General features: G+C 36.6%; 1 protein-coding gene across 4 annotated transcripts in view; it reads left to right on the top strand.

The window, feature by feature from the left end:
• The window catches only part of WDR70 (WD repeat domain 70), a 310099-nt gene that overhangs the window by 15048 nt on the left and 269881 nt on the right, over positions 1-25170 (top strand). For all 4 annotated transcript variants that reach the window (XM_065873371.1, XM_065873369.1, XM_065873370.1 and 1 more), the window contains one exon: positions 3599-3800. In XM_065873371.1, coding sequence (XP_065729443.1) covers positions 3599-3800 — 202 coding nt within the window. The remainder of the gene's footprint in view (positions 1-3598; positions 3801-25170) is intronic.

Below are 25170 nucleotides of genomic sequence, written 5' to 3' on the forward strand. Positions count from 1 at the left end.
TAGGAATTCTTTATACATTCTGGTTATTAATTCATCAGATATGTGATTTGCAAATATTTTATTCTTTAGATTGTTTTTTACTTTCTTAATATCCTTTGATGCATGAAAGCTTTTAATTTTGGTGAAGTCCAACTTACCTATTTTTTGTTTTTGTTGATCATGTTTTTCATGTCATATCTAAGAAGCCATTGCCAAATTATATAGGTCATGAAGATTTCTCCTGTTTTCTTTTAAAAAAACATAGCTTTGGCTCTTACATTTTGCTCATTGATCCATTTTTTTTTTTTGCGGTAGGCGGGCCTCACACTGCTGCGGTCTCTCCCGTTTTGGAGCACAGGCTCCGGGCACTCAGGCTCAGCGGCCATGGCTCACGGGCCCAGCCGCTCTGCGGCACATGGGATCCTCCCGGACCGGGGCACTAACCCGTGTCCCCCACATCGGCAGGTGGACTCTCAACCACTGCGCTGCCAGGGAAGCCCTTATTGATCCATTTTGAGTTCATTATGTATATGATGTGAGGTAGGGATCCACCTTTTTTTGTTTTTGTTTTATTTTTGACCCATCTTGGTGATTCTTTTTTTTTAAAAATAAATTTATGTATTTTATTTATTTTTGGCTGCATTGGGTCTTGCTGCGCACGGGCTTTCTCTAGCTGCGGCAAGCGGGGGCTACTCTTCATTGTGGTGCATGGGCTTCTCATTGTGGTGGCTTCTCTTGTTGTGGAGCACGGGCTCTAGGCAGGTGGGCTGCAGTAGTTGTGACGTGTGGGCTTCAGTAGTTGTGGCTTGCGGGCTCTGGAGCACAGGCTCAGTAGTTGTGGTGCACAGGCTTAGTTGCTCTGCGGCATGTGGGATCTTCCCGGACCAGGGCTCAAACCTGTGTCCCCTGCATTGGCAGGCAGATTCTTAACCACTACGCCACCAGGGAAGTCCCATCTTGGTGATTCTAATGTGTAACGTAAGGTGTGATTCCAGAGTAGTTTTCTATTTTATTTTATGAATGTTCAGCATTCATTATATGGTGATCATTTTCTTCCTGTTTTTTTAAAATGCACACTTATTATATATGTTACTTATTATGATAATTTGAATTCAGTTCTGGAATTGGTCTTCTGCTCTCTTGCTGTATTTCATTTGGTCCTATATATTTTAAGTATGTTTCATGTTAGATTTTCTCCTTTGTAGCATGTTGAGAGTCTGTTTCACAATGCATACAGATAATTTAAAAAACGTCTACAATGTTGTTAAAATTTGTTTTAGAGAAAGACAGTAATCTAAGACTACCCTTTTTATTGGCTTAAATAAATATTATATGGGTGTAAGTTATCATTCAGAAATCAAGTACTGAGAAGAAATACATCATTTATCCTATGAAAAGTAGCTGTAGGATAGTAGAGAAATACTGATATACTCCAGATTTGTAAGGTAGGAATCATTTAGACATTCGCACTTCCTTTTAAGAAAGTAGTACCAGAAACAATGAATTTTGCCTATGAATTTAATGAAATTGTACAACCATACATCTTATTTAATGCCTAGCTAAAATCTCACTTAAAAAGTCAGGTGGAAAAAAAAGCCAGCCGAGGAAAACATTAGGATTGACTCAACTGTTTTCTCATCGAGTACATATTGTTTCTCAGGCTCTGGTTCATATCTGGGTACCACACTGAATCAAGGCGTATTTTGAACATGGAATGTATTCTGTTTTCAGTCAGGGACATTTTTGGACGTAATTTCATGGACTTCGTTTTTCAGGATATTGAAAATATGCTAAAAATGGTTCATTTTTTTGGCTTGTGCACATGACCAGCAAAACGCCAGAAGCAGAATTAGAAGCTGATACATTCTATCAAGTTTCATGTGGGTATTAGGCCTGCATAATCAGCCATGAAACCTATATGGATCTGTTTAGTTCTCAGTTCAATGATTATTTTTGAACTAGTTAACTGGGTTAAAGCATGGGTGCTAAGGGTTAACATTTCAATTTAGAGCTCTCTGTGGCCTTAGTTTTGCATTAAGGAAGTCTGTGACTTGTAACCAGTACAGTCAGAAATTTGTGATCTGATCACAAGAGAGAAAATTCGAGAGCATGAATAGTTTAATACAAATTTATTCAGTCATTCAAGTATCTATTGAACATCTTCTGTGGGTTAGGCACTGCTTTAGAAATTGGGGATACAGCATTTAGCAAGTCAGATGAGATCTCAGCTCATATTGCTGTGGGGACATTTGAGGGGATGGATAACAGATTACAAACAACTAAATAATTAATCAAACAATATAATTTAGCAATGTACATAATAAAGATCATCAAAGTAAGGTAATTAAGGTAATGGTGACTGATGGGGGTGTGTTTGAAAGTTTAGAAAGGGGTGTGTGTCTGAAGGCCTCTTTGAGGAGGTGACATTTGAGGAGAACTGAATGATGAGAAAGAGGCCATGTAACAAGTGTTTTAGCAGAGGGAACTGCAAGTGCAAAGACCCTCAGGCTGAACCAAGCTTCAAGTGTTCAGTTATGAAGAAGGCCTGTGGAGCTGGAGCACCTTGAACTTAACTGTTGAAAAAAAGAGAAATTCTCTTTATGGAGGTTTGCTAGCTCCTGTCTTTGTATAAGGATAACATGTATGTGAGTATGTATTCCTTTTAATATTGAACCTAGATGAAAATAAAAAGAAAAATCCCATTTTTTTCTTCAGTAGATACTGACTACCTATGTCAGGCATCATGTAGGTGCTAGAGCCACAGCAATGAACACAACAGACAAATTTCTGCTTTCATTGAGCTTATATTCTAGAGATACTTCATTAGAAGGCAGTGACACTTTGAATCCTAGAAAATATTTGATAGATTAATTGATATAATTAGGAATGCAGTTCTCAACCTTTTGGGATGGGGTGGGAGGTAGAGGGATGGTGGATGGTGGTAGCTTCCGAATGTATAAAGGTGTTTGATATAGACTTTAATGAGAGTGTGTAATAGTCCTCAGGTGTGTTGGGTAGAAAAACAGTTGAGAATCAATATGATACTCCCTAGGGTAAGGTATCTTTACAATCCAGGAAAGCTATCAATACGTTTAACATTTTAGCAACTCAGCAAACTCGGGTTAGCACTGAGAAATAATTTGTATTTCAGAAAATATATTGAAACATTTTGACAGTAATATTAACTTTTTTACATGACTGACTTTATTTACTTCTGTGGCAAACAGTGATTGTATTCACATATAGTGAATAGAAACATTGGTTATCTCAGTAGTTTTCTTTCTTATGGTGTAGTATCTAGTAGTTTTTCTTCCACATTCCAGTTGTTCTGCTGGCTCTTTATGAATGAGGATTATCTAATGGGCCTCTAACATGTAATTGCTCTGAGCTTTTGTCTCTGACTTTGTATTTAGGTAAGATAGATAAAAGAAGTTTTTTACTTTCTTTAGGTGAAATAATATTTGAGTCACACATTCAATGTTTGAATTACAAATTTAAAAACATTAAAAAAACTCAGTTGTTAAAAGGAGAGTCAGGGTTTCCTGAGAAATCAGTATTATCTCCAGAGTACTTTCTTTGTTTCAGCAAAGGCAATGAGTTTCTGTTTCTATATTTTCAGGGATACAAGCAGCAGTGAAAGTGAAGCAAGTTCTGAATCTTCTGGTGATGAGTTAATTGGCCCCCCTTTACCCCTTAAAATGGCAGAAGAACCAGTTAATCATATGGAGGAAGATATCCTTGGTCCTTTACCTCCACCTCTTGGTGAAGATGTGGAAGAAGATGATGATGATGATGATGATGATGATTCAGAAGAGGAGGAAGTAAGTATTTCAGTAGTAATTTAAGAAATCAGTGGAGTAGTGTCTTTTAGAGTAGTGTAAAGATCAGTTCCCTGCTAGATAGTTATTCATGAATGAGATCAAATTAAAAAAAAAATCTGAGTTTACTACTGACAGCCCCTTGTTGAAAGAACTCTAAAGACTGTATTTCAGGAACAAAGAAGTAGAACTCAAAAATAATAAATGGACAGTAGGAAGCAATGTGTTAAAAAGTTAATAAACATTTTGTTAAGTTTATGTAGCATTGAGTGTAATGTTGATGATGAATAAATCTGGGACGATTTAAAAATAAAGTGGATCTAATATTATTTTGAACAATAATGTGGAAGATAGGAGAGTGGAATCAGTTCAGTCATTTTGAAATCATATTATTTGGGCGGAGGCTAGAGATGTTATTAGTTAATTTTAGATTAGCTTAGGTCAAGTTGCAAGTTACAATTTTAAGAGTAAATGCCCCCAAAATAGAAATTGTGTAACCTCCAAAATAGTAAAAGGAAAAACATATAAAGAAAACCATTGATGTACTTTGTATTTTTGATACCTAGAATGGATCATTTTTTAATACCACCTTTCTCTATGTGACAGATTATTTTCAGTAATAATTATGAGTTGAAACAAATAATAATGGTCAGAAGAGAAACTGACAACCTTTGCAGATCTGTCAGTGACTTCATCAAAATGGGCATTCTTTGCTTATTACTACACAGTATACCAAATTGGTCATTCTATGTCTATTCATAGTTTATTAAAGAAAGCTTTTCATGCACACATGTGTATGTGTGTGTATATAAAATTAGGAAAAGAGGAACATAAGGATAAATCAGGCAGTTTCATTAAAAATTTTGTTTTACAGTAAATTCCTGAAACTGCAGTGTTGACCATATCATTTTTCTTTTGATGTCAGTCCTAGTGGCTTTTAAATATCTCTGTTCTTTTTTTTTTTCATTTTATTTTTTATTTATTTATTTTTTTTAACATCTTTATTGGGGTGTAATTGCTTTACAATGGTGTGTTAGTTTCTGCTTTATAACAAAGTGAATCAGCTATACATATACATATGCTCCCATGTGTCTTCCCTCTTGCGTCTCCCTCCCTCCCACTCTCCCCCTCCCACCCCTCCAGGCTGTCCCAAAGCCCCGAGCTAATATCCCTGTGCCTTGCGGCTGCTTCCCCCCAGCTATCTACCTTACTACGTTTGTTAGTGTGTATATGTCCATGACTCTCTCTCGCCCTGTCAAAACTCACCCTTCCCCCTCCCCATATCCTCAAGTCCGTTCTCCAGTAGGTCTGCGCCTCTATTCCTGTCTTATCCCTAGGTTCTTCATGACATTTTTTTCCTTTAAATTCCATATATATGTGTTAGCATACGGTATTTGTCTTTTTCTTTCTCACTTACTTCACTCTGTATGACAGACTCTAGGTCTATCCATCTCATTACAAATAACTCAATTTCATTTCTTTTTAAGGCTGAGTAATATTCCATTGTGTATATGTGCCACATCTTCTTTATCCATTCGTCCGATGATGGGCGCTTAGGTTCTTTCCATCTCCGGGCTATTGTAAATAGAGCTGCAATGAACATTTTGGTACATGACTCTTTTGAATTTTGGTTTTCTCAGGGTATATGCCCAGTAGTGGGATTGCTGGGTCATATGGTAATTCTATTTGTAGTTTTTTAAGGAACCTCCATACTGTTCTCCATAGTGGCTGAACCAATTCACATTCCCACCAGCAGTGCAAGAGTGTCCCCTTTTCTCCACACCCTCTCCAGCATTTATTGTTTCTAGATTTTTTGATGATGGCCATTCTGACTGGTGTGAGATGATATCGCATTGTAGTTTTGATTTGCATTTCTCTAATGATTAATGATGTTGAGCATTCTTTCATGTGTTTGTTGGCATTCTTTATATCTTCTTTGGAGAAATGTCTGTTTAGGTCTTCTGCCCATTTTTGGATGGGATTGTTTGTTTTTTTGTTATTGAGCTGCATGAGCTGCTTGTAAATTTTGGAGATTCTTTGTCAGTTGCTTCATTTGCAAATGTTTTCTCCCATTCTGAGGGTTGTCTTTTGGTCTTGATTATGGTTTCCTTTGCTGTGCAAAAGCTTTTCAGTTTCATTAGGTCCCATTTGTTTATTTTTGTTTTTATTTCCATTACTCTAGGAGGTGGGTCAGAAAGGATCTTGCTGTGATTTATATCATAGAGTGTTCTTCCTATGTTTTCCTCTAAGAGTTTGATAGTTTCTGGCCTTACATTTAGGTCTTTAATCCATTTTGAGCTTATTTTTGTGTATGGTGTTAGGGAGTGATCTAATCTCATACTTTTACATGTACCTGTCCAGTTTTCCCAGCACCATTTATTGAAGAGGCTGTCCTTTCTCCACTGTACATTCCTGCCTCCTTTATCAAAGATAAGGTGTCCATATGTGCGTGGGTTTATCTCTGGGCTTTCTATCCTGTTCCACTGATCTATCTTTCTGTTTTTGTGCCAGTACCATACTGTCTTGTAAATATCTCTGTTCTTAAAACACTTTCACTAAAATCTCTTCTTCCAGAAAATCCATCATTTACTAATATATTTGGTAAAAACTTCTAAAGTTTCTTCTGTAAAAATCGGAGAAAATGGCTAAATAATGGCATATGTTGTCATTAAATGATCCATTGCTTTAGAATGTTTTTGATGAAAGCAATTGAGGTGTTTCAACATTCCCATTTTGAATTCTTCTGCCTACCTAGTCTACCATCTTTTGTCTTTTCCTCCTGGCATTGAAAGTATAGCAGAATGGAAGACTCTTTTTGTTTCTTTGACTTTATAATCATTGTTTATTTTGAACCTACTGTTTAAATGCAAGAACATGAAGTACACCAGGGATTGGAGATATGAAACCACCCTTGAAGTAAGCTTGAATGATTCTGAACCATTAAAAATATTATCTGAACATGTGTGTAGCTGAGTACATTTGTGCATGTATGTGGTGCAGATAGTATAACTGGGAGTGCGCCAAACTAACTTCGTGTAGAATGCAATGTTTATTAAAAGATAAGTAATAAAAATATGCTAATTTGAAGTTTACATATGTGTCATCAAAACTCAGCACTAATCATAGCAAAACACAAAAACACATTTCTAAACTGACAGTTTTAGAATTGCCAGCACCTGATGATAATAAAAAGTAGTCTCATCTTTAGTTGATTTTTTTTTGTTTTTAAATTCTCTAAAGAAAATGTACCCCCTTATTGGTCTGTAATACTACCACTGAAATGCTCTTGATATGCCATTGAAGAAAGCGCAGTCATTCCAAAAAATGACAGGAAAGGGGAAAAAAGAAGTAGATGAAAATCTTGGTAAGTAGAGATCACAAAATAAGATGGTAAGCATGAATACAAATACAGTTGACCCTTTAACATTGCAGGAATTAGGGGCACCGACTCTCTGAGCAGTCAAAAATCCGAGTATAATTTACAGTCAGCCCTCCATTTACACGGTTCCTCCACATCTGAGGCTCCACATCCGCAGATTCAACCAACTGTGGATCATGTAGTACTGTAGTATTTACTACTAAAAAAAAATCTGCTTATAAGTGGACCTCTGCAGTTCAAAGTCATGTTGTTCAAAGGTCAGCTGTATATCATTATTCACAATAGATGTAAATGGCTAAACTTGCCACTTAAAAGACAAAACTTCTCAGATTGGATTAAAAAATTCAGGCATATTCTGCTTATGAATGATACATCTAAAATGTAATGACATAGAAAGGTTGAAAGAAAAAGGAATAAAAGAGACTATAGCAGGAAAATACTAACTGAAAGATAACTGATTAGTATTATAAAAGTAATGTAAAGATAAAATGAGTGTCATTAGCTAATGGTAAAAGAAACAATTTATTCTCCAGGGAAATGATAGTCCTTAACCTGTGTGCATTTTAACACAATATAATCAAAGCAAAAATTGACAGAATTATAAGGAGAAATGGACAGACCTACAGTGATAATGGAAGATTGTTCAGAAACAATTCAGGAATTGTTAAGATGGCAGTTAGTAAGAGTATAGATTTTAGCAATACAAATGCACAGGTTTTATCGAACATATATAGAACCTTCATCCAGCATTTTCTTTTCAAGCATACATGGGTAATCAGAAACAACAGCAACCACACATCTAGGCCACAGTGTGTGGTGGACAAGGAAAAGATGTGTTTAATTATTTTGGGTGGTTCATAGAATAGGTAATATTTAGGTTGAACTATCATATGTGAGAATGACTTATGTTTGTTTGTTATGAATGTTTGTGTGCCCCCCAAATTCATATGTTGAAGTCCTAACCTTCAGTGTGACTGTATTTGGAGATGAGCCTCTTTGGAAATAATCAAGGTTAAGTTAGGTCATAAGGGTGGGTCCTGATCCAAATAGGATTAGCCTCCTTATAAGAAGAGAGATGCTAGAGAGCTAGGTCTGCACATAACAACAAGAAGCTGGCTGTTTATAAGCCAGGAAGAAAGTCTGCAACAGAAACCAAATTTGCTGGCACCTGGTCATGGACTTCTAGCCTCCAAAACTGTGAGAAAATAAATTTTTAATCTTTAAGCCACCCAATCTGTGGTCTTTTGTCTGAGCTGATGAATGCAGGTTTGCAATGCTGGCAAGGTACCGGGGAAGAGAGAATAGAAATATGAAGGGTGTTGTGAGGAGAAAAAAAGTTGCTATAATGAGGACCTAAATGTGTGCAAGTACATGATAGTGTGGTAAAATGTCATGTGATTAGTGCATGGCTGTTTTTTCTTACTAGGGGGAAGTGGAAAGATGAGGCTGATGAGATCAGATCCAGAGAAGAAATACAGTAATCCCCTCTTATCCAGGGGGATATGTTTCAGTACCCCAGTAGATGCCTGAAACTGTGGATGGTACCAACCTTTACATATACACTATGTTTTTCCTATACATATATACCTGTGATAAAGTTTAATTTATAAATTAGGCACAGTAAGAGATTAACAATAGTAACTTATAATAGAACAATTATAATGATGTACTGTAGTAAAAGTTACTGGCATACCTTGGAGGTATTGCTGGTTGGGTTCTAGACCACCACAATGAAGCAAATGCTGAAATAAAGCAAGTCACATGAATTTGTTGGCTTCCCAGTGCATATAAAAGTTATGTTTATACTATTCTATACTCTATTAAGTGTGCAATATAGCATTATATCTAAAAGAAAACAATGTACATACCTTAATTTAAAAATATGTTATTGCTAAAAAATGTTAACCATCATCTGAGCCTTCAGCGAGTTGTAATCATTTTGCTGGTGGAGGGTTTGAAATATTGTGAGATTTACCAGAATGTGACACAGAGACATGAAATGAGCAAATGCATTGGAAAAATTGTGCCAATAGACTTGCTCCAAGCAGGGTTGCCACAAACCTTCAATTTGTAAAAAACGCAGTAAAGAGCAATAAAACAAGGTATGCCTGAATGGGAATGCGGTCTTTCCCTCTCTCTCAAAATATAGTATTGGGCAGGTATGATGCCTTTTCGATCTTAATTAAGCATTTAAGATCATGCACTGTGGTCATAACTTTTGCAGTTTGAGGTGCGAAAGCAAAACTAGCATGAATTTCTTTTTGCTTCTTCATGATTTCAGAGATAGGAGATTTGTTCTTACTGTAGATCCTAGCAACCTCTGCATACCATTTTTTTTCCTTTCCTTATCAAGTTGAGAACTTTTCAACTTTTCACTTAACGGAAACACTTTATAGCTTCTTTTTGGCATTTTCAAATTGCCAGCATCACTCTTGCACTTTGGGGCTGTTATTAAGTAAAATTAGAATTACTTGAACACAAACACTGTGATATCTTGACAGATGACTACTAAGTGACTGCTGGGCAGGATACACTATACAAAGGGATGCTTTACTTGTTGGGCAGGAAGGAGCAGGATAGCTTGAGATTCTGTCATGTTACTCAGAAAGGCACACAACTTAAAACTTATGAATTATTTGTTTCTGGAACTTTTGATTTAATATTTTCATACCAAGGGTAACTGAAACTGCAGAAAGCAAAAACCAGGGATAAGAGGGGATACCTGTACTTTGTGGAGGAGGTGGAATTTGAATGAGCCCTGTAGAGGGTAACATTTTGATGGGTGAGGTGAGTGGAGGCCACCTCCTATCTAAGAAGAGTGAATGGCCGGAACAGAGGCACAGTGTACAAGATTAGATTTGGGAAGATGGGAAAATCAACTTCTCTAGAATAGAGGGTTAATGAAGATTGGACCTTTGACTTGGAGCTGATAGGTGAGTAAACCCAGGGCAGCTGGCTATGCAGAGAAGGAAAAGCATGCGTGGGTGTGGGGCTCAGAAGTCCATTTGAAATCTTATCATAGCTGTAATTAAAGTGTATCAGGAGACTGAATGACAGCTTTCTGTTTTTTTATAAGATTATGTGCTGGTTCTTTTTGGAAGTAAAACATTAAGTCTTTTTATGGTGTGCCTTTCCTCTTGTAAACATAGTAAACAGAAAATGCTAATTAAATAACATGCAGGTCATAACAAGTCTGTTGGTGATTTGTGCCAGTAACAGCTTCAGTGTTAAAGTATGCCCTAATTGATAATTCAATACTTATTACCATTGTTAATGGATTAACTCTGAAACTTTAGATTGGAGATAAAACAAGAGTGGGAGATTCCTTATTTCCTTTCCATTTCTCCTTCTATTTTTCTTTCCAATATATATCACAACCAGCATTTTCAAGACTAGGGCAGAGGTGATGGATGAAGCAGATAGCTTGGAAATTCTGTGAATGTGGCTTTGCAGTAGCCTTCCTAGATTCAGGTAAATTATATTGGCCTTGAATGGAGGCCTTCGATTTTCAGACTTTGTGGTTTGATAGTAGATGAGTGGCAACGTCAGTCTGTTTTTTAAGTTCTGAGTGAGAACAAACTTTTCTACTTTATTATATTTGATAAGTGGGACATTGGCAGCCTTCTAGATCAAACAGTAGTAGAATTAGGGATCATAGGCAAAGGAAATCTGTTGATTACTGTCTTGAATATGAATGTTATTGTGGAAAATAGACAAAGTAGCAAGATTCATTTTATTTGCATTGCAGTGTTGGGCCTGTGTTTCAACACTGAGTTTCAAATGTTTCTGGCCTTTGAAAGAATTTTGTTTTTGTGGTTGGTTGGACTTAGGGCCTAGTAATTCTTTGCTTGTTGATTCAGAAACTTAATTTGATTCCTTCAGGAAATCAGTTTGAGGTAATGCTAAGCAAAATTCTAAGAGATTGTTTTATATATCAGAATGCTAGTTATATTTTTACAATTTGGGATATGTCAGAATTGTCCCGTCTACTTATTAAGGCTTAACCATTGTGTAGGTGCCCTTGATTTCCTTTCCTTTTTTCTCTCATACTTGGATTCATCACCATCAACCTTTTGTATTTTTTGTTTCCTTTTGTTTTAGCCTTTTTCTTTCTACTTGCTCTTGGCTCTAAGCTTGCAAACATACTGAAATCTTCCTTTAAGTCAGTTTCCCCTCCAACCTACTGTCCGATTTCCTCTTTTTCTTATCAGCTAATGTCTCGAAAGCAGTATTTATATTTGCCACCTCTCTTTCATCACTACACAGTTTCTCCCTAAATCTTTGTTGTCAGCTTCTGCTCTTACCATTTCATAGAGATCCCCAGTGACAAAATCCAAATATCCAAAGACCCTTTCTCAGTTCTCATTTTGTACCTACCTCTGCATTATTGGACAATGTTGAATTCTTCTTCCTTGAAACTCTTCCCTTGCCATTTCTGTATACTGTTGGCTTGCTGCCTATCTCTTTGACTGTTTTTTCAACAGATATTTATTGAGCACATCTTATGAGTCAGGTACTTTGCGGGTGTTAGGGATACAGCAGAAAATAATGCAGACGAATCCCTGCTCTGGTGGTGCTTACATTTCCGCTAGAGCCTCTTTTACTACTTCATATTTCCTTACATTTCTCCAACCATAAGCATTCCCTGAGGGTATGTCCTTGTGTACCTTAACGTTTCATATTTGGCCTGGGTGGAGTTTCTTACATCTTCCTGTACTCATGACTCCTATTCACTCAGAGCAACTGGAGGTATTACCTCATTTCATTTGAACTTCAGATTCAGCTTTCTAGCCACTCATGAAACATGTCCATATTTAAGCCCCCACAATATTCTAAATTCAGCATTTAAGATCAAACTCAGGCATTTGCTTTCCCACTTGAACTTTTGCTGTGGTCACTTAGCTTATCTCTTTGCCTCTAGGATCTTCAGTCCCTTTTCCTCACTGCTGCAAGATTAAACTATTGATAACACAAGTCATATTGCAAGTAATGGTACTCATTCCCTAGATGAGGGAAAATAAACTACCACAGCAAGTGAGTTTGACTCATGGGGATTCCTGAATAGAATCTGATTTTTTTTGCTGCTCAGAAACTTTTAGAGAGACATTCTACTTGGTAGGAAAGCAGCCAAATTTACATACTTGAGTGGCTAGATATTTCAGCAAGTATTATTGAAATTAATGGAAAAATATTTTTAATAACCAAGTGATTCTTCATCTGAATGTGAGAATCATCTTTGGTACAATTAAAAAACATGTATTTGTAGGTTCTGTAATCCAGAGATCAATTAAGTAGGACTAGGGTGAACCTGTGTCAAATCCTGCAATCTTGTGTTGTAACCAAAGGCTTCATAGGTTATTCTGATGCACCTCTTCCCAAACCACTTGTGACTCTCACTTAAATAGTCACAGTTGGGGTCATAGGTTAACTAACTTAGGGTACCTTCATAGGTTATTATCCGTATCATGCCTCATGGATGCTTAAGGACATGGGCTATTGCTTACAGAATAATGTTTCCTAAAAACAAGGATATGGAATTGCTGCCCTGTTTCTCTGTGCTAATGAAGCCACTTTGAAGTTCTCATATAAAACGTATAAGAATATTCTTTCTCCCAGATAGCTTAGAAATAATACTTATTTTGATTTTTATTTTTTGAAAAATGTTCCTTTTATGATATGTGAAGGTTGATGTCTCTGAAAAGCATTAGTGTTTAATTGCTTCTGAAGATGACATGGGAGAGATGGTAAGTTCCTGGCCTTTTGAATCTCTCTCATTTTTATGTCTTTTTATGCCTATCTCGAATTATACCCTATTAAATTATAATTGTCAAGTTTTGTGAAGGGCTATGAAGAGGTTGGTATTCTAGGAATTGAGCCAATAGCTCTGTCAGTTATTGAGACTATATCACTAAATATCAGGAGCCTTAAAAATGTTCATTTCCTTTAAACTTAGTAATATCACTTCAGGATTCTAGACTAAGAAAATTTGGAAAAAACTTTATGTACATAGATGTTTATCACAGTGCTGCATATAGCAGTGGTTTTCAGAATGTGTTCCGTGGAATGCTGTTGGGGGGCAGTTGTGGTAGGGTTGGGTCCCTCCCCTGCACTCAACAAGGTCAGCTCTGTTTCATGTTAGTCTTGCTCAGAGCTTTCTCTTGACAGTTTCCATGTCTAAAAAAGTTTGAAAATAACTGACATTTAAAACATTAGAATAATTAGAAATAATGTAAATAAATATCTAATAATGGGAGAAGGACCAGTAAATTGTTGTGTAGTCATATAAAAGCATTATGTAGTCATTAGACATGTTTAATAAGAGTTTTCAATAGCAATAGGAAAGGACATAAAACTGTATAGACAGTATGATTTCAAAACTTTAAATATTGCGTCTGTATGGAAAAAAGCCCTCCCATTGCTTACTTCTGTATTATGGGAGTGAGGATAATGCTTATTTCTGCCCTATACGTTTCTATTCTTTTCCAGTTTCCACACTGATCATAAACTGTGCCTGTCATTAGAAACAAATGATGGGAGTACAAATAGCAGTCCTCTGTTATAAGGCAGTTATGATCTTAATTCAAAAATCTAGGGCAGACATAGGAAAAAACCCAAACAGAACAGTATTGAATATAAAATGTCTTAAGTACTGGTGAGTACACTTACTTTTTTGTGTATTTTACCTTGTTCCAAAAAGGATTTAATGAGGTGAAATGCTATAAGAAAGCATAAGTTAGGAAGAATGAATGAAAAAAGGAAAACCAAGGTACATAAATAAAGTTAATATAAAACACACAGGAAACAAAGTTCTATATTTGCTATGGGTAAGCCACAAAACCTCGTCACCATTATTGATTCCTTTCTTTCCTTCTTACCCTATATCCAATCTCTAATTCATTAACTCTTCTTACTAGCTCTGTCTTCAAAGTTTATACCAGATCTCTCCATTTCTGTCTCCATTACTACCACCTTAGTCTAATCTGATATCACTTCAATATCAGTAGCCATGTAAGTCATCTATCAGCTTCTGCTGTTGACTGGACCACTATGATTGTAATCCAGGCAATAAAAAGAGACAAAATACAGATATAGGGAGGCAATATAGAGTAGTGATTAAGGAAATGGACTTTGAAGACAGTTGGAGCTCTTTCACTTTCAAGCTGTGTGACTTTGGGCATTACTTAACCTCTCTGTGTCTTTCTTTCCTCCTCTGTAAAACAGGGCTAATAAAGCACCTAACTCGAGTTGTGTGGATGATTGAATAAGTGAATGAATATATATAGAACCCATAGAACGGTGCCTGGTATTTATTATTACGATCATCTATTTTAATATATAACAAAGAGAATTAAAAAAATTAACATGATTCCTAATACAAACATTTAAAAATGAAACTAAAAGGGAACTTTAATATTGTATTAAATGATTCATTCATGCTTCATACCACCAGTCAGTGTTAAACGTAATTAAGGAGCACTAGAGGTATTCCCTTTAAAATCAGAAATAAAAGATGGTAGCTGTCACATTATTATATTATTCTAGACATTTTTGCTAATTAAACAAACTGAAATAATCAAGAGTATTAAAAGAAGTGAGAATATTGTTGTATTTGATATGACTCTACCAAACAACAAAAAGGGACTAATCCAAACAGATTAATAAGGGACTTCCCTGGTGGTCCAGTGGTTAAGACTTCACCTTCCAATGCAGTGGGTGCGGGTTTGATCCCTGGTTGGGGAGCTAATATCCCACATGCCTTGTGGCCAAAAAACCCAAACGTAAAACAGAAGCAATATTCTAACAAATTCAATAAAGACTTTAAAAAACAACAACAACAAACTATAAAAAAAACAGGTTAGTAGTGTCTAGTTTAAAGGGTTAAAATTGAAAAAGAGATACCTGTATTACAACAGGAACAACAACAAAAATTAGAAGTAAGCTTAGTGAGAGATGCATCTGAATGTAAATATAATATAAACACTATAAAGCTTTTCAATACAAAAAAGAAGTAAGAACCACTAAATAATCAGTAAATATTAAATTTTTTCCCACAGAGGTTAAATAATTGGCCCAATTTATTCTTTAACTCACTTATCTCACTATTCAGTGGAAGAGTTTCTGTTCAAACCCAGGCTGTCTGTGCTTTTAACATTACTGTGCTGCCTCCCATACTTGGAAGCCAGTGGCATTGAGCTTTGAGCCTTTGTTAAGTGGTGAACCTATATATCAGTTAGTACATATTGATTTGGCTGCCGGTGACAGAAAATGGAAAATAACAGTGACTTAAACAGCTAGAAGTTTTTTTTTTTCTTTCTGTCTTACATAAATGAAATAAAGAATTAAATAGACCAGGGCTAGTTTGCAGGTCCAGGATATCACAGCTCTAAGCTCCAGGATATCACAGATCTAAGATCTTCTGTATTTTTGTTCTTTCATCATCAATGTGTGGGCTTCAACATGGACGCTTTAGCTGTAGCCATTATTTTTGCAGTTTTGTCAGCAGGAAGGCAGAAGGGATAAAGAAGGCTACTCATTTTGAACTTTATATCTTTCTGTCACATGAGAAATACAATATTTACTTTAGGGATCCAGGATTCTAGCTAAAATTCAATGCTTCCATTACAAAGGATGGATGATGGGGGCGGCAACTAGCAACTATGTAGTGTGCATGAATTTATACTCAGTGCTTGGTACTTTCACTTACAGTAATTGCAAATTATTTACTTTTTAAATCTTTTTAGGCATTGTGAATAGTCCTTTAATATTGTATCGATATGACATACATATGTATACTCTATTTGATTTCATTTTGCACATTGTGAACAGATTAGCTGCCTTTCTCCAAAGTCTCAAAAGACATAGTTTATGTTTACTAATGCAATCTTTAAACTCCTAGGATTTGGTTACTATATTAGCATGTATGGATTTCATTTGAATTCCTGTCTGTTTCATCCTGCTATTTAGTTATTCTGCTGTTTTTATTTCTTCTGGAATGAGGTGCAATCTTTATGGTTCATTTTGTTAAGGAGAGATTCCATAAAACTAGTCTTGGCTAAGATTTTAGTCAAGTTCAACTATACACGTCAAGTTCGTTTATATAGAGGATCTTTGAAACGTTCATAAAGAAATGGAGGCATAGGAATGGATTTTTGTTTTTAACTTTACAAAAGCATTCCCAGTAAGAGATCTTAACAAAGAAAGTACATTTTAAATGCTTTTACTTTAGGAGAATGTGCTTCTTTAGTGAAGCAAGTTATAACTGTAAACAAAATAAGCAGTTTTCCCTCAATTGAATTTATGATTGTCATTTTTTTTTAAAAAGAGTTTTACCTCCTTCCCACTTTCTTTTATTATTTCCCACAACTGATATATAATTCATTGTTCATTTAGCACTGGCTCTATCAGTAATTCAAGATTTTTTTTAAGGACATGTCTAATCTCTCTTTAAAATAGGATAATATAGAGAAGGCCTGATTTGTAAATGTATTAGACCTCACTGATTCCTATTTGCCCATTAATTCTCTCTGACAAAAGAGTCTGTTAGTTTTGAGTGGACACTGATCAAAACGGTAATGCTTCCTTCCCATTCCTCCAGTTTCTGCTTGTTAAAATTCTGTCTAGCCTTTGGAGACCATCTCAGACGTGACTTCCTTCAAACAGCCTCTCCAGATGCCAGCTGCACGTGCTACTTCCCAGGCCTGTTTTCTCCCTTGTATAGCAAACTTAAGCTATTTTTCTTGTGAAATCATTACTTGTATTCTTGTGTTAACTACTGTGCCTCTCCTTTGCAATCCTTTGTGATGACCTTAGGTACAGGGATTTGTATATAAATAGTACAGTGGTTTTTAAAAACTTGCAACCTCTGGTGTAGTGCCTTTAATGTAGTACATAGAGTAAATATTTGTCAGTTGGAATTGAATGTGTTTGGTTTTTATAATTGAAAACCTCATTTTATGACATTTGAGAGTGTTTTCTATTTTTGACATATAAATCCCTAGTTTTTACAGGGAAAATGGAAGTTGGGATAGAGGACTGAACAGAAAAAATGTGAGCATGAAAATGCAAAAAGTCACCTTGCTTTGTAACAGCCATTATATATGCCTTGTCCTAAGCTTAAAATTTAGTTATGTAATAGTTTAATAATTGTAAGAACTGCCCCACAGTTGAATGAGATTAGTTAATTTAATCGTATAGACTATAATTGCTTATGAACCTACCTTTTAAATGAGGCAAAAAAAAGTTGTAGTTTTCTCTTCTTATAACAGTCCCACAAAGTTTAAAATGTGATTGTCTTGATTGAGGTATAATTATATATAGTAATGTGCACAGATCTTAAGGTTTCAGTTTGAACAATTTTGACAGTTTTGTATACACGAAGTGTAGCCACCATCCCAAACAAGATACAGGCCATTCCTGTCATCCAGATAGTTCTTTGTGCCCTCTTCTAGTCACAGACTTTTAAAAAATGAGCTCTTGATAGCACTAGAATTGGAAGGAAAATTACCAGAGAACATACTGATTATTTTACATTAAGAACTATAGCTCCTGATTGTGGTTAATTTTTTTAATATGCATTTTACTTCAGTTGCTGGTTAGTAGTTGCTTTAGTGTTGCTGCTGAAGTCACTGGATTGGAAGTGTTAATGTTGTTTGTCATAATTTTTTTTTTGATGACAAGCTTGCTTTTCACTCATTTTTCCTTTGTTCCATTTTACTTATCTACAGTGGTAATAAAATTGTTCTTTCAAATAGAATGCAAATGAAAATGGTATGCAAACCATAATTGAACTTTGCCAAACTATACCAACTGTTAAGTAATTAGAAGTATTTAGTGAGTATTTGAACGTATATTATTATTTTGCTTTGAACTGAATAAGTGAACAAAAATTCAAGGGGATAGAGTCAGGAAAGAGGTGAAAAATACTTTTTAAACCATATCTATTATATGTGCATAATTCTGATTTTTATTTTAAAGGTAAAGAAGGTTGTAACATAATCAAATGGAAACTCTGGGATTACTGAGGATTTTCATTATCCTTGCTGTCCCATTTCCCGTTCCTACAGAAAATTGAAAGTTGCTTTTTTATCACTGTAACTAAAGGCTAGATGTAGCAGTGACTTTTTAGTTGTGAGCACCTGTTTTCCATGAGCTTTCTCTGACTCCCTGGTTGGCACGTTCTGTGGTGGAGAGTCCAATTTGGGTCACCACTGTGCTTCCCTGACTTCTGGGCTGAGGCTTCTCATCCCTTGGCCTTGGTCATTGCCAACCACCTGTATCAGTCAGTCTCTTTCCCTCATGCATAGGCAAAGGTTGAAGGATTAAAAGTGGACAAAAACTCTCTTTTATTCTCAGGAGTTGATCTATATGAGGAATGAGATGATGCCTGTAAACACTTAACATATGGATTGACACATACTGAGTACTCAAAACTGCTGGATTTTAACGTTGTTTTCATCATCATTACCAATATTTGATTAATGACCAATTTTAATTTAATTGCAGCTGACTGGAGAAAAAAGTTTTTAAAAAACAATGTGAGGAAACTTAATGATTTTAACTTCAGAGGAAAATTAGTGTTCTTTAAAACAGAGCAATTTAATTACACCTGCAAGATTCTGTCAGCAGAGGATGCTAGAAGCTCTATTCCAAAATCCAGTGAATGTGTTCATTACTATTTCCAAACTAATGTGGGAAGGTCTTCATTCTTTAAGATGGGCACCAGGGGGCAGTAGAAGCATTTTAGCTTTTGGCGTGAATCCGTTTTTTTCAACTGTCTCCTTTTTACAGTGGAAGGAAAAAAAGAATCTTATAAACAATGTCTTCTAAAAGTTGGAACAGGTGAGGTTTAGGTTGAGATTAATGTTGGAGTAATTACCTTTTTTTTTGAAGAATAATGTAGAAAAATTCTTTATTCTTTTGTGATTTGAGAATATTATGACAGTAGTATAAAGTTTGTTTTTTTATCTTTTTTTTTTTTTTTTTTTTTGAGGTACGTGGGCCTCTCACTGTTGTGGCCTCTCCCATTGCGGAGCACAGGCTCCGGACACGCAGGCTCAGCGGCCATGGCTCACGGGCCCAGCCGCTCCACGGCATGTGGAATCTTCCCGGACCGGGGCACGAACCCGTGTCCCCTGCATCGGCAGGCGGACTCTCAAACACTGTGCCACCAGGGAAGCCCTGTTTTTTTATCTTTAAGCTTTTAAAATCACTAACAGATTCCTGTATAGAATAAGGCTTAATGGCAGAAATTTTAAGGATAGCTTCTTTATAATTTAAGTCTGTAAGGTCAAAGAAGGTGGTTTATTTCTCTGATCACCAGAGTAATCCAAACTTTAAAAAACACACATCAGATCTTGTCACGTCCCTGCTTTCTTTGTTACTTTCCTGTCAGTAAACTCTGCAATTTCTTCCTGTCATGTTGTTAAGAAATCCTCGTTCCTTGCCTTGATCTGTAAGGCGCTGCATGACTTGGCCTCTGCAGATCTCTCTGAGTTGATCTCCTTCCACTCCTGTCTTGCTCACTTTTCTCTACCCATGTTGACTTTTCCGCTTTTCTTTGAACAGCTATGCTTGTTCCCTCATAAAACCTTTCTATGTTGTCTGTCTTCTACTCGAAATAACACTCAGAGCTTCTCATGACTCCCTCGTTTCATTAGGATTTTTGTTCAAGTGTTACCTCTCTGACTACCTTATATAAGTACTCCACCTCCATCCCACTGCTTTATGGTGCTCCATTATCTGACATTTTTGTTTATTGGTTTATTGTCTTTCTCCTCACAGTAATTTAAGTTTCCTGAGGTCAGTAACAGTGTCTCTTTTACTGTTGTATCCCCAGTGGCTTGACCTGTACGTGGCACATAGTAGGTACTCAAGGAATATTTGTTGAATGAATGGCCATCTTTGGCTCTGGTTATAGTTATTCTCTTTCCCCTAGACATTTCATGGAATCAAAGCCAACTTCTGATATAGTCACAGTTAACCTTTAGAATCTCAGGAGCAATATTCCACTCTTACACTTCCAGGCTAGTCCTACCACAGTTCCCTTGTCAAAACTCTGCAGACCTTTTTAAGCTCCCCTTTCTAGGTGGGCTTTTGTATCCTCTCAGGTGGCTTCTGAGAATGGTCCGTAGTATGGGTCCCTTCTGCCTCTAATCAAGGGTTTTTATTTTGTGCACCTGCAAGTGAATGACTGCTAGTATGGACCATTTTCTTTATTTTCAGTAATTAGTGTATAGTGGGAAAGATGCAGACAATATACAGACAATACAAAGGACAGTTAAGTGCAATGAAGAAGGCAGGAGGGTACTTTTTATCTGACTGATTATCTCCTCAAATTTTATCTCCTCAAATTACAAGTTGTTTTAAAATCTAAGTATTCAGCATTAAATTCTGGTAAACTTCTATCAATATAATGGATATATAGTGAATTGCAAATCTTGCAGATGTAAAATTTAAGTCTATGGAAGTGATGTTAAGGAGGTCCCTCACTCAAAGCCGTTGTCAAATGAGGATCTAGTTAAGTTAGATCACTTCTTTTTTTAAAAAATTTATTTAATTAATTTATTCATTTTTGGTGCATTGGGTCATCGTTGCTGTGCACTGGCTTTCTCTATTTGTGGTGAGCGGGGGTTATTCTTCATTGCGGCGCATGGGCTTCTTGTTGTGGTGGCTTCTCTTGTTGCGGAGCATGGACCCTAGGCATGCGGGCTTTGGTAGTTGTGGCACGTGAGCTCAGTAGTTGTGGGCTCGCAGGCTCTAGAGTGCAGGCTCAGTAGTTGTGGTGCATGTGCCTAGTTGCTCTGCAGCATGTGGGATCTTCCCGGACCGGGGCACGAACCCGTGTCCCCTGCATCGGCAGGTGGATTCTTAACCACTGACCCACTAGGGAAGTCCCAGACCAGTTCTTAATTGAAAAAGAGAAAACTGACAAGGATGAAAAACGATTTGAATATTATGGGATTAGGAACCTTGGAGAAAATTCACGAAGGTTTTGAATTATTTTTTGCAAAAACAGCCCCCTTAATGATCCTGCCAAAGTTGATCCTGTATAGTCTGTGATGCCATTTTAAAAAATGAATGAATGAATTAATTAATTATTGGCTGCATTGGGTCTTCGTTGCTGTGCACGGGCTCTCTCTAGTTGTGGTGAGCAGGGGCTACTCGGTGTGATGCCATTTTATGTTGTCTAAATTTTAGTTGGAAAAATTACTCCCTACATCTTATAAAGTAATACCTGACTCATTCTTTGTGGATTGTAAGATTTAGTGTATTCTGAGATTTGATGTAGTTACAACTTAATTTTTGTTAAAGATTAAATAAACTATTTAAAAATTTAAATTTCATTTTAAGATATTTTAGTCAAACCTTTTTTTTTTTTTGCGGTACAGAGGCCTCTCACTGTTGTGGCCTCTCCCGTTGTGAAGCACAGGCTCCGGACGCGCAGGCTCAGTGGCCGTGGCTCACGGGCCCAGCCGCTCTGCGGCATGTGGGATCTTCCCGGACCGGGGCACGAACCCGTGTCCCCTGCATCGGCAGGCGGACTCTTAACCACTGCGCCACTAGGGAAGCCCTAGTCAAACCTTTTAATGCCCCTTTTTAATGAAAATTTAGGTCTCCTTTTCAGTTGACTATTTATCTTGTAATCATGAAAAAAAGTTATTATGTTCTCCCTTGTATCCTTTATTATTTATTACAGCCATATACTTATCTTCTGGATTCACAGAACCCGTGTTCATTTCTGCAAACAATCCCTTGGACATCTTCTTTCTCAGAACTTCTTTTCCCCTTTACCCAAGAATTTTTACTATCATCAGTACTTTATATGAAGTAATGAAATCCTCTTCTTCTTTTATTCCCCCGACTGTCTCTGCTTATAACACCGTAGTTTTTTTTCACACTTAGTATTTTTGATCTTACGTTCAGTGGGTTGCATTATTTATACTTCATAGTTCTATTAATACTATTGTAATTGGCCCTGCCAAAGTCCTTCACTTGTCATTTATCTATGTGTAATCCTCCTCTTTTTTATCTTTTGCTTTCATTTCTCTTTTTTTCCAGTTTCTTATGTCTTCCTACATATGCTTCACCTTTTGGCTCTGTTTCATGTATGTTTCATTTTACCTTAAAATTTTTTTTTTTAACATCTTTATTGGAGTATAACTGCTTTACAGTGTTGTGTTAGTTTCCGCTGTATGGCAAAGTGAATAAGCTATATACATACATATATCCCCATATCCCTTCTCTCTTGCGTCTCCCTCCCACCCTCCTTATTGCACCCCTCTAGGTGGTTGCAAAGCACTGAGCTGATCTCCCTGTGCTATGTGGCTGCTTCCCACTAGCTATCTGTTTTACATTTGGTAGTGTATATATGTCCATGCCACTCTCTCACTTCATCCCAGCTTCGCCTTCCCCATGCCCTCAAGTCCATTCTCTGCATCTGTGTCTTTATTCCTGTCCTGCCCCTAGGTTCATCAGAACTATTTTTTTTTTTTAGATTCCATATACATGTGTTAGCATACAGTGTTTGTTTTTCTCTTTCTGACTTCACTCTGTATGACAGACTGTAGGTCCATCCACCTCACTACAAATAACTGAATTTTGTTTCTTTTTATGGCTGAGTAATATTCCATTTTATATATGTGCCACATCTTCTTTATCCATTTACCTTAAAATTTAAAAAAGAAATTGCATGCAGTGTAATTAAATTCCCCTCCGCCATTTTTTATGCTCAGTTTATTACTTTAAAGTTTTACTTTGAGTTACTTTATTTATTGATCTCATTTTGTTTTCTTCTGTCTCCCAACTAGTAAGTATTCTTAAGAGCAAGGGTCATGTAATTATTTTTTGCACTCCTCTAGATGTTAAAGAAGCTGTAAAAACAGACATCAGTTTTTCAGGTTAGTAGGTATAAACACAGTATTTGAAAGTGAAACATCTCCGTTGACCTTTTACTCCTTCTGTTTACATGGGTAAAAGTGGAGGATTTGCATATGTCAATTTTGAAAAAGATTTCTTAGTGCTTTAATTCAAGAAAGTGCTTTTAAAGAATCTTTACAAAATCATTAATATTTACCTGTATTGATATGTCTTTTAGTAGAATTGTACTTTCCTGTTACCAAGATTATAAAGTTTGCATTTGAGTACATTTTATATTTTTAAGTGCCAAATTGATAAAATAGCATATAAGTAAATATTTAAGCAGCACCAACAGAGCTTACTTTAAAAAAAAAATTCTTCTATAGACCTTGGTTCTTATTTGGAGGGACATTTTGTTCATACTATTTGTGCTGAGTGCTAGAAGTACAGCTAATTGTGAATTTGAAATAAGACTAAGACCACCAAGTTGATTCAGATAGCCTACCAGGCAGCTGTTAGATAGTAATTTTGCCATTTCTCTACTCGTCTGGGTTGGAATCAGGGAGTCTTTGTTCACCTCTGCATGCTGCAGAACCTTGAACACTACAAATGAGGTTTAAATTTTTTTTTTTAATTAAATGAAGGAGTTAATGGCATAGTCTTGATTTTTACTCTCATAAAAAGTGATGCTTGGGACTTCCCTGCTGGTCCAGTGGTTAAGACTCTGGACTTCCACTGCAAGGAGCACGGGTTCGATCCCTGGTCCAGGTAGTTCCAAATGCCACACATTGTGGACAAAAAAAAAAAAAAAAAAAGTGATGCTCTAACAAACCAGGAATTCAGTGTTAAGCCACAGTTCGGTATCTGCAGTCCCCTTTTGTTTGATTTATGATAAAGAAATAAGTGTATGCTCAAATCTAGAGCCCAGCAATAGTGCTGACAGTAAGTGGATACTTCCTTTGTACAGCAAAGTTCTAAGCACTTAAAGTGAAATAACTCATTTAATCCTCCTACTTCTATTATCCTCTTTTGAAGATGAGGAAACTGATACTCAGGGGCACTAACTTCCCCAAAGCCACGGTAAACGGTGGAGCCAGGTTTCAAATCTAGGAAAATCTACTCCAGAATACATGTGTTTAACCAGTATGCCTTCCTTTACCACTGGTTGTGACCTATTCTCCTTCTCAGGGTCATCAGTTGTCTCTCCTACACTTGTCTCATGCCCCAACCATACAAGCTATTATCAGTCTTTGAATATGACTACTCTTTCTTGCATTCCCACATGCTTTTCCTTCTGTATGGACCCTGGTCAATACTTAGTACAACTCCATTCTCTTGGTAGTCTATGTAAGTAGTGCCCCTGTGGGTAACGTTGTGATGGACCTGTCTCCATCAATGAAGAACCTTTTCGTTTTGCAGGATCCAATTTTTCTCATTGTGAAAGGAGTGTATTTTCTCCTTTTCAAAGCGTTCAGTGACAAAGGGAGAGTTGAATACCTCCTTCCTTATGCTACTTGTGTATTAGTTATATTCCTCTGTTATTTAAAAATTTTTATAACAGCTTTACTGAGATATAACTAATACCCTCAAATTCATAATTTTCAGATATGCAATTCAGTGGCTTTTAGTGTAACCATAGAGTTAGTTGTGCAACCATCACCGCTAACTCATTTTAAAACATTTTTATCCTTCCAAAAAGCAACCTTGTAGCCTTTTATTTTCATTCCCTATTCTCCCTCTGCTAGCCTTCCTCTAACTCTTGGCAACCACTAATCTGCTTTCTGTCTGTATGGATTTGCCTATTCTGGACATTTCATATCAATGGAATAATACAGTAAGTAGTCTTTTGTGACTGATTTCTTTCACTTAGCATGATGTTTTCAAGGTTCATCCATGTTGTGGCATGTATCAGTACTTCATTACTTTTTTTTTTTTTCGCGATACGTGGGCCTCTCACTGTGTGGCCTCTCCCATTGCGGAGCACAGGCTCCGGACGCGCAGGCTCAGCGGCCATGGCTCATGGGCCTAGCCGCTCCGCGGCATGTGGGATCCTCCCAGACCGGGGCACGAACCTGTGTCCCCCGCATTGGCAGGCGGACTCTCAACCATTGCACCACCAGGGAAGCCCACTTCATTACT

The sequence above is a fragment of the Phocoena phocoena genome, chromosome 3 (genome assembly GCF_963924675.1).
Source record: "Phocoena phocoena chromosome 3, mPhoPho1.1, whole genome shotgun sequence".
NCBI lineage: Eukaryota > Metazoa > Chordata > Mammalia > Artiodactyla > Phocoenidae > Phocoena > Phocoena phocoena.